Below are 11390 nucleotides of genomic sequence, written 5' to 3' on the forward strand. Positions count from 1 at the left end.
CTCATTTAAATTGGGGTTATTATTGTTAACTAAAACTACTAAACACTGTTTTGGTCAACAACAAAAAAAAACTGACATAAAATACAATTATTTGATTTAAAAAAAATTACAATTAGAAATTATGCCTTGGCAACTAACCAAAATCACTAAAATAAACACTATATTATCACTGGAAATAAATAAATACTAACCAGTAATGTAAAAAAAACAACTAAATGAATTACAATGACAAAAGCACAAATAAAAAATAGCCTACAAAAGATTGAACAAAAATGAAAACATAAATCTAATTGAAAATAATAATATTTGAAAAAAAATAAAATAACTTAAGTAACAGTTTTTTTTTTTGCATGCATGTTTATTTAATTATACATTTTTTTAGTTATTTAGAATTTTAATTAACTAAATTTGTAATAATTGTAATGATTTTGGGTCAAATGTCTCAACCTTTGGCAGTTCAATCAAATAATGAGTTAAAAAAACTCTTTCTTCTGGTTCATTCGTCACACTGGAAACAAAAGATGAAGCAAATTGCGATGTGGGATACAGTATTCCATGAACTGTGGATACTGTGGATGAGTTAGATTCAGCACACAAACACACTTGTGAGATTTGCTTTGAAGGCAGAGGGTATTGTGTGTTGAGATGTTTGCGAGACGATGTCATCATCTGCTGAGGTCATTGTGTGTCCTGGCAACTAACAGTGTAACTGTATCTGATCAGAAAGCAACATAATGCAGATCACAATACCAACTAATTCATTCAAATCAAGTCAACTCAAATATTTGACCGTTATAAGCCGGAATACTGTCTCTCTCTCTCACACACACACACACACACACACACACGCGCTTTCCTGGCATTGTCCGGTTTTCTCCAGACACATTTTCCAGAGCAGCTCTGACTCATCCAGCCATAATCATCTTGTGTGTGAGTGTCTAGTGTCTAGTGAAAGCTCACATGGGAGTCTTAGCCCCAGGGCATGCTGGGAAAAAAAAATCAAATGATCCTCAAGTGATTGAGTTGGCCAAAGGAATGTAGGGTAGCGTGTGTGTGTGTGTGTGTCATACAAACACAGTTTAGTGCTCTGCTGGAAGGGAATGTTAGTACACTAATGGAGATAACACACACACACACACGTCTCTGGTTTTACCTGGGTATGTTTTTACATGGTTCATTTTGTTGAAATCTTCTGAGATGAGGAACTCCTGTGAGAGACAGAGAAAAGAAGTGTTAGTTTACACACTTACTCACACTCCTGTGTACAAACCCAGATGACTTTCATCCCTTTTGTGACACAGAAAATAAGAGCTCTTTCCCATACAGTGATCGGGACACTCAAGGTCCAGAGAAGGACAAAGAAAGCATCATTTACGCATATATTTCAAGTCTTCTGATTACTTGTATGGTGCTTTTAGTCCACAGTCCCTATATATAAACTACCGTTCAAACATTTGAGGTTTTTATTTATTTATTTTTTTAAAGAAATTGATACTTTTATTCAGCAAGGATGAATTAAATTGATCTAAAGGGACAGTAAAGACATTTATAATGTTATAAAAGATTTATATTTTTAAAAATACAACATTTTTTTTAACTTCTATTCATCAAAAAATCATGAAAAAAAATGCAGCTGTTTTCAACATTGATAATAATCATAAATGTCTCTCAAATTATCATATTATGACAAACCTATCAGATTTCGGAAGGATCATGTGACACTGAAGACTGAAAACTTATTTGAAATTGTAAGAATATATATTTTTTTAAATTATCAAATAAATGCAGCCTTGGTGAGAAAAAGAAGACTTTTTTTTTTAAATGAATAATTAAAATAATTCTAACCAACACCCAATTTTTAACAGTCGTATACGTCCATTGGATACAAAAAAAGAGCAGTGTGAACATTCTGCTAAACATCTCACTTTGTTCTCCACAGAAAATCACACAGGTTGGGAATGAGATGAAGATGAACATTTTTTTGGGGTGAAATATCTTTTTAATACTCAAAATATGAACAGTTGCCCTCACTAATCATCTAAAGAGATTCGGCTCAAATTGAAGAATCCTTGAAATGCAGCCTTCGTTTCGCGTCCTCTATTCAGCTCGTTTTGAAGGATATCATTCGTGTCCTTCAATGACCCACAATCCTTTGCACACATTCCAATTTGCAAAGCATAACTGATGGAAAATGAGTCTGCACTGAATGAAATGTAGGACATAAATAATGTTTTCGGAGATTAAGGCATAAATGTATTTTAGCCTCAGTAGGATGATAATAGATATATAATATTCAACATTTGCAAACACTCTGGCCCTCGTGGGGGCGATACGGTGACACTTACCACAACGGCCCCATTGTCCTGCCCTATGAAGATCCGCTTGCTCTCGTGGTGATACGACATACAGGAACACGGAGCTGGACAGAGAGAGAGAGACACTTGAGCAACTTCCTCTGAGGTTTCTGCTGCTTAAACAGCTTAAAATTAGAAATGTTGCCTTGAAAACAAGTGTAAGTACTACTAGAGCTGCACGATTAATCGGTAAAAGATCTGCGTTCTGATCCAGAGACAGCGGTTATCATCATGTATAAATATTCAACCACACAGTATCGTTATTTCTGTCTTACAATTTTTTTAATTATTACAGAAGTACAGAGATAAAAGTTTATAGTTCGGATATAAACACTGTTGTCGACAGAAGCGACCAGAATTTGCACTTCAATTTGCAATTGTATCAATTATATCGTTACACCAGTAGATGGCGACAAGTGACTGATAAAAATCATTCATTCAAGAGATTCGTTAAAAAACACTGATTGATTCATAGAGTAATGTTTATCATTCATGCAAACCGCTTTCTTTTTAACCATTAAAGTCATATACAGCTGCCGGCGGCTAAACATAACTATTGTTCTTAAATGTTTAATAACTTTTGAACTGCTAATCCAATCTGTATGCTTTAAAAAGTCCCATAAAGAGGAGATTAACGGCTTTTATGTGGTATCAGGTTAATCGTTTGGACATTCAGAGGCTCCGTTGTGAATGTGATTGCGTCATCAGGTTTTTATCAGCATTGATTCGTCATAGAAACCCATACGGTTTGTTTCTCTGAGCCAAACTGTTATTGTTGATGCTTAGTCCCATCCTCATGCCCAGATTGGTTTATATATATAAATACATATATATATACCGGTATGTCACTTTTGCTTCAGTGTTCAATTACAATGTTTTCTATTTATTTTTTTGGACACATCTACATTGTCAATAAAAAATAAAAATAAAACAGCTTTTCACTGAAAATCGCCTATAATAATGTTGTAATAAATGGCTATAACTTGCCTAGGGATTGTTACATGCAGTCAAAATTTTATCTGTATATCTAGAATATCCAAGTAAAAATTTCTAAAGGAAAAAAACTCCAAACTTCAGGAGGATTTGTTTGAGTTGAGTAAAAAAAAAAAAAATCACTTAAAATGTGCTACCGTTTTTCTTAAATCTGGTAAATTTTTCCATTCCAAGAAAAAATTAATTGTAAAATTGTCAATTTAAATGAGCTAGATGGAGACTTCAGGTTCGCCTGTTTAAAATGATATATGCACTTGATGCTCACTGCTATAATGGGTCAGAAAAACAAGGAAAAGTACAGGCGAGTCAGGTGCTCCAAGAATGTTCTAGGTCTTTAAGGGTTAAATAATCCATTGAAATTAATTAAAACATTTTAAATAAACTGCAGCAATGAACATTTTGTCAGAACCTCTAGTAAATTACATGTTATTTTGTTTAGTTGTCTGTTCAGAATCGTGATCTCTATTTTTATTTTATTTTTAAACGTGATTCTCAATTTTTCTAGAATCGTGCCACTCCAAGCACCACAATTACTAAATCAAAAACTGAAAATAAAATACATTAAGGCTCAATAGAAATATTAGACTAAACTAATAAAAATGACAAAAAAAAGCCAATTTCAAGATGATTAATATTAAAATAAAAACTGGAAAAAGAATTAAGCTAATCAAAAATACTAATAAATAGTATAAAAGTGTAAAACAATAACAGTTTCAAAACAATTTTTTCTCCAACAATCCTACTTTTTCTCAAACACAGATCCAGTTTGATCCAGAATTTGTCAACCAACTCAAACAAAAAGAGCAATGGCACATTAAACCATCATGCACTTACTGGTGACACTGGTGGATGTACAGTGTGTGAGGCAACAGGAGACAGTGTGTTAAAAACGTGTTATTTTCCTCTTGGTTAATGCTCAGTGTCACTCACATCAAACCTGCTCTCACCATATTTGAGATTCCATTCACTTTCATTGTAAAGAAAATGAACATTACGCTACACATGCTCCACGAGTAAGAAATGATGACAGGATTTTCATTTTTGGTTGAATGACACTCACAGGACACAGTGTGGTAGATGCTGGGCCAGTACTGTCCACTGTCTCGCTTCAGCCACACTCGAATCGTCCTGAAAGAAACAAACAACAAGACATTCAAATAAAACAAGAAATATCTTATAAGAATCAACCCAAATTAATATAGCCAATATTTATTTGTTTGAAACATGAAAAGTTATATATATATATATATATATATATATATATATATATATATATATATATATATATATATATATATATACACATACACATATATATAATAATGTAATATAGGCTAATTATTGCTTTCAAATCGATTAATCGCATCTAACATGAACATTTTTAACATATATGGGTGTATGTGTATTATATATAAATAAAATAAATAAATAATATATATGCGGTCAAATTGATTAATCTTGATTAATTGCATCTAACCTAAAAAAAATTAAATATATATTTTAGGTTAAAACACACACACACACTATGTATTTATATATATATATATAGACACATATATTTTAAAGTTTTTAGGTTAGATGCAATTTTTTTAGATATATACACACACACACACACACACACACACACACACACACACACACTATGTATACATGTATTTTTATATACATAGCCTATATGCCATCTTCTAGAATGATCATTTTTATCAAGCTTGTATGTTTATGTTCAGTTATTTCACTTTAATGGCAATGAAAATGAGCTATTAATAATATTATTAATAATAACTGAACTCAAATATACGAGCTTGATAAAAATGCTAAACATTTTAGAAGGAAATTTCAGATGGCACTTAGAGACTTTTGCATCTGAAGTCTTCATATATAAACTTATGTTAATCATGGTTATTTTGACAACAATAAATAATATAATATGATTTGAATAACTCAAAATTAGCAGCTGAAGTGTGATGGTCATGCACAGAAACACACACACACACACACACACACACGTCCCCGGCGCAGCTGAACTCTGTTCATTTAGTTTCAGTTCCTGCTAAACTTCGAGTGTTTCATATGTGTGTGTATGTGTGTGTGTGTGTGTGTGTGTGTGTGTGTGTGCACCTGCTCTCTCTCATGGCAAATAATGCAGGTAATCAGGACATGAACACACACGTCTCTGTCGAGCGGTGTTAAATATATTCAGAGATTGGAAAAACTAGCAAAGCATGTTCATTCACAACTATATAAATGATTATGACCAGGGGCGGATCTAGGGGGTGGCCAGGGGTGGCCGTGGCCACCCTTTGCCTAAGCTTGGCCACCCCTTTGGCCACCCCTCTCACAACTGCTGTTTCTGTCTCTTTTTTTATCGTCAAGAATTACATTTTTTTAACGCAGAACCGTACTCTTTAAGACCACACACAAAAAAAAAGTGAGACGCGCACTCCAACTGCACCTCAGCGCCAGCGCAAGTCAAACGAGTGCGGAAATGTGCAGGTGCCGAACGAGCTTCAGCAGAACAACAGACAGTGATATACGCATAGTAAATAGTCAATGTTTCTCAACTGGTGGGTTGCAAGACCGTCGCTAGTGTGCAGTCAAAGAAACAACAAGCGTAAACCTTTTTTGATGCCACTTTGAAAGATGTGTGTGAAAGCTGGTGACACTTCTGTCAGATGCTGAGAAAAGCGGCGCGCGTTGTCCTACATTATTTGGCTATCTTCGGTAAGATGAGATTTTGTCAGGCCAAATGTCAGTAAAACTAACTTTACTGTCCTGTCAGACGTTGTACTGTGCAAATACGGTGCGCAAATGCGGCGTGTTTTGACGTCAATTGACTCGTGAAATAATCAAAAAGGCGATTAAAGCTGTGTCAAAACTCCATGCATGCATCATGTATTTGTTACAACTCTGACTAAAATAATCTGCTATGTGAGATCACAATATAAGGCGCAAACTGATGTCATTTTTAAATGTAGCCTACAAATAAATATAAGCACTGTGCATTTGTACTAGCTGGCGTTAATTTGTAAAGAGGACAAAAATGGATCATTTTTAAACCCATAAAATAACTAATTTTACATTCTGGCATTTATGTGCTGTTGACTTCCGCCTTGTTCACATTCTTGCACATGGGGATTCAAAAGAGACATTTTTTTCCCTTTTTAATTTAGGTAGCCTATGATAGAACTGTTGCAATATTTATTTTGACAACTAATATGCAGTGTTAACTTTTTCAGTTGCAACTTTTTTTTTTGACAAACTGGTTGGTTGAAGAATTCAATGATTATATAAAATTCACTGAAGGTTGATTAATCTTTGAGCTACAGTAGTTATCTGCATGTCTCATTCATGAAGGTGCAACAATGTAGAACAAGCTATTGGGGGTTTTGAGAACCAGAAGCAAGCTAACTGAGCAAGTTGAACTTAGTATGTGCCCCTTTATTAATATGCCTGAGGTGGTGAATAATAATAATAAAAAAGATAAAAATTCACTCAGTATTCCATGATTCCTAATTCACTACTATCTCAATTACAAGTATAAGTATAAATTAACTGTATTCAGTAGTGTAGGCACTAAAACAGTCCAATGCTTATAGTCAAACTCATTTTTAAATTAAAATAATAAAAATTTCTGTGCCACCCTAGACTGGTTGCTGGCCCTTGCCTGGCCACCCCCATGAAAAAATCCTGGCTCCGCCACTGATTATGACAGCACAAATAAGATTTGATCTTCAAAATGCTCTGTATGATTACAACTCCTCTCTTTTAGATCTGCTTCTCTAACGTCACGTGTTGAAAATCTTGAGCTGTTTTCTAGCTAATTGATCATCTTTAAGCTTCCCTTAATGGGCATCTGGAAACACATGCTGTTGATGCCAGTCGTTTCTCCTGTTCAGCATTTAAAAACATGCTTAATACAGCACTCACGAAACCGTGTTTTACAGTGAATTTAGAACAGCTTAGGGGCGTTGTTAGGCACGACGTGGAGTGGAGTAAATTAATGTTATTTAATTAATGTAAATTAAAACGGATACTCCATAAAAATATGCATTTTAATATTTATTTTATTCATAAAATAAACACCAGCAGCAAAAAATACAACGTTATCAGCACATGTATTCCTCCGCCAAGCAATGTTGTTCCAAAGAGGTTGCTAAGCAACACATGCAGCAACAAAGAAACACAAACGGCAGTTGACCGTTCGCAAAGACCCGCCCCCCTTAGTTACTGTCACTATGTCCAACAAGCTCCGCCGCTCTCACACACACCATGTTCTCACGCTGTGAAAAACACATCGCGGAGCAGAGAGGACACTGACAACACGCTGACAGACAGGACAGACCAGATTACTTTTCGGTTACTTTTGATATTAAACATTAAACAAAGTCTCATCCTTCAAATTTGGTCATTTTTTAAAAGAAATTTAAACAATAAATACCATTTTGTGGCTCTTTAATGTGTCTGACAGATCGCTGTAGAGCATCAGTTAAAGCGGCTCGTGAACCGATCATCTCTTCCTTCTAGTTCATTTATAGCATCAAATAAATATGAATGAACATCAGAAGGAATGTTGTTTTAACCGCGGAAAGGCGTCAGTACTCCGCTTCACAAGTTCAAATCCTCCCATGTTAATCTACTAACTCTCCTGACTGCTTTGTCGGACAAAATGGTGATGGCGAAGTATGATTGGTCCGATCACCTGTCAATCAAGCTCCATACGAAGGGTCAGTTGTGCAGTAACACTAATGTAATGCGGTCACAGGTGTGTGTTTGTCGAGTAATTTACAATGGCTTCGAACGCGGCTCAACCAATCAGAATCAAGGACCGGAACTATCCGTTTTATAAATCCCATTTTAAAGGGGAACTTGGCGACTATTTCAACTTAATAAAACCGTTTAGAAATCATTTGGATGGTTAAATAACCTGTTCTGGTGAAATTGTGACTTTTCCCGCTCCCCCCAGCGTTCCCAGGCGGAAAGCAAACCCTGCAACATGGGGACTAACGTCCCGGTAAGTTGGAAATAGGAACTCTCGTAAGAAGCGAGAACGAGAGAGAAGCATGAACTGCTTTACGGCAATTCGACATAAACACATGTACTATGAATGATGTATTACCCATAGATATACATAATAAGGCTTACGGCGGAGTCTCAAACGTCATCACCCTGCGGCCATCTTGTCACAGGCAAGCTTTCTGGCGGGCTCTGTGGTACCTGATGTAAGGTGAAATCTTGACGGATTTACAAACGGTTTGGTTTCTTACAAACGTTATTAACGTGGCTATAATTCTGGATGCTTGAACATGTTGAAATATATAATATTATAATTATTCATAAGTATGCAGTGTCAAATCAACCCGTTTGAAAATCGGTAGAAAATTGAGCAAGTTATGGTTATTTAAAAAGTATATGCACCATTAAATCACAATGTTACGAGTGAGCGAGCTGACTGTGACAAGATGGCCGCCAGGTGTGGACGTCGACCTCCATTGGCCAGCAGCACGGACGAGACATCTAAGCCTTTATTATGTATTTCTATGTTATTACCCACCTCGGTAGACATAGCTCCACACGATAAAGTTGTCCGGCTCCGATAATAGCATATGCACATGGGCAGCGGTAGCAAGTGAGTTTTTTTGTACGACCGTGTTGTAAAAATTCGTTGAGAAAACATGCGACAACAAAAGTGAAAATCAGCGAAGAAATGGCTAGAGTTGCCAAGTTCCCCTTTAAAAGGGTGTCATTGTTTAGAAATGCAAGACGAGTACTTTGAAATGCATGAAGACATCAGATATGATTTCCCTTGCAGAAACAAAGCACGAGAGGAACTAACCCAACGTCACCGGAAGAAAATTTCTTAAACCAACCTAAGGTGCTTTGCTGAACTTTTAGGCTGACTAAATATCCAAAACCCCAGTAACAAATAGCAAAAAAAATTGTCTTAACCAGTGTGGTCATGCTCAAAGACCAGCTAGCCACCTAAGGCTGGTTTAAAGGGTTAATTCACCCAAAAAAAATAATTTCCTTCTTTTTTTAGGTCATATTTTCAGGTGGAACTCGACTTGCGTACGGCCGTTACCGGAAGCCAGTGATTATAGTTTATAAAGTTACAAATATGGATACTTTTCTTACAAAAACGCATCGATTCGCTTCAGAAGGTCTTTATTAACCCCATTGGAGCCGAATGGATTACTTTTATGATGGATGGATGGGTTTTTATGGGCTTCAAAATCTAAGTTACTATATTCACTGCCATTATAAAGCTTGGAAGACCCAGGATATTTATTAATATAACTCTGATTGTGTTCGTCTGAAAGAAGAAAGCCATATAAACCGATGGATTGAGGGTGAGTAAATTATAGGATTGTTTACATTTTTGAGCTATCCCTTTAAGTTGCATTTTCCAGTAGGTTTTCCTCTATAAACCAGGTGAACAACACAAATAATATTGTCCAAAAATGCATTTAAATGGAGAACAATATCTAAAAGCAAAACATGTCCATATTTTCCATGGTAATCACCTATTATGCCAAGTTAATAAAATAATAAAATAATATGGGATGTTCTACAAATAGTGTTAATTCACCCAAAAAATTGTACCTTCTTCCTTTTTTTAGTCATATTTTCAGGTCAGAAGCTGTCAGTAAATCAGTCACTTTAAACTAATTTCGTCAAGCTACCACAATAACACTAATCCACACAGTAGTAATAAATAAAACATAATATATTGGCCTGTAATCTATCATCGACAAACTTGATATAGCCTAAGTCCAAAATACACATAAAATTATGACATAGACATACCAAGTCATATTCATGACATGCCTTTCTGACTTATATTTTTAACTTTTCCTCTCAGAAATATGACTTTTAGTGTAATTTCTACTTTTTTACATCATAATTATGATTTACAAGAGCAGTTTCTTCTTATGTTACAGAACTGCTTTCACATAGCGTACTATAATAATTGTTGTAAAATCTAAATAAATGAGCAAGATCTTCAAACACTGTGACAAGCTTTAAGAATCATTCTGCTTTTGATTTGTGGCCACATTATGACATTTGTAGCAAACACACACACACACACACACACTTACCACAGTTTCACTGTGGTAACAACAACCGCACACATAGGCTATCCTACTTTATGATTACCATGGTAATGGTATCTTCAATTCTGAAGTTTTCAAACAACAATCTTGTAAAGTTCAAGTGCTTCTATTCAAAACACTTGCCATGATGTTTTGTACATGTATCATGGAAGTAACGTTACCCTAAACATGGTAAATTTATCCTATAGTAACGTTACCATGGTATTACCATGTCCCACTATAGATATTCTTGTAGGAGAATAATCATGAATGTTTTTAACCAAATAAACAGATAAACGAGAGAAGTGTAGCTAGATTTCAGCGTTGTCACACATTGTGTGTTCGTGTTTACACCGGCGCGTGTAACGTTACCTGTCCTCGCTGACCGTAATAACCCCGTCCTCCTTCGGGATCAGCACGGCCGTGTTCACGGTGTCGCTGTGGCCCTCGATCTTGTTTAACAGGACGGGTTTGAAGCTCTGAGGCCTCGAGTGGATCTCCGCCGCCATCGCTGTTTTCCCCTTGATTCCCTCCGTGTGTGTGTGTGTGTGTGTGTGTGTGTGTGTGTGTGTGATGATTCCTCCTCTCGAGTCAGCTGAGCGTTGAGGAAGTTCAACCGAAACAGCGCAAGATACCGTAACGCTCCGTAAAAACGCGACCGTCAAAAGTCAAGTCAAGTCGTCTTCATTTTTAGCGCTTTATGTAGGGTTGTTTCAAAGCAGCTTTACAGTGATAATAGGACATTAAAAACTCACAAACAATAGCAGACGCACATCTGCAAGATGTGTTAAAGATCACTTAATCTGGAAACTGTTTACTAACATAACATCTCTAAAGACATTTTCTAAACGTGTATTTGACATCTGACAGGGAACGTCCTATACATGTAGGCTATTGCAGGTGAGCATCTTCCAGATGTAAACACGCACATCAAAAAGACGTCTATGTGATG

At 35.8% G+C, this 11390-nt stretch overlaps 1 protein-coding gene across 2 annotated transcripts in view; it reads right to left on the reverse strand.

Annotated features, from left to right (window-relative positions):
• The window catches only part of wdfy1 (WD repeat and FYVE domain containing 1), a 46362-nt gene extending 35194 nt beyond the window's left edge, over window positions 1-11168 (reverse strand). The window contains exons 1-4 of one of the 2 annotated variants that reach the window (XM_079608936.1): window positions 10811-11026; window positions 4408-4475; window positions 2346-2419; window positions 1154-1208 (exon numbers count right to left, since the gene is read on the reverse strand). In XM_079608936.1, the coding sequence (XP_079465062.1) occupies window positions 1154-1208; window positions 2346-2419; window positions 4408-4475; window positions 10811-10947 (334 nt within the window). In that variant the 5' untranslated portion in view covers window positions 10948-11026. Of the gene's footprint in view, window positions 1-1153; window positions 1209-2345; window positions 2420-4407; window positions 4476-10810 lie in introns of both variants that reach the window. The other variant, XM_079608933.1, reaches the window with a different exon arrangement.
• Window positions 11169-11390: the final 222 nt, after the last annotated feature.

This window comes from Phoxinus phoxinus (genome assembly GCF_949152265.1).
Source record: "Phoxinus phoxinus genome assembly, chromosome: 4".
NCBI lineage: Eukaryota > Metazoa > Chordata > Actinopteri > Cypriniformes > Leuciscidae > Phoxinus > Phoxinus phoxinus.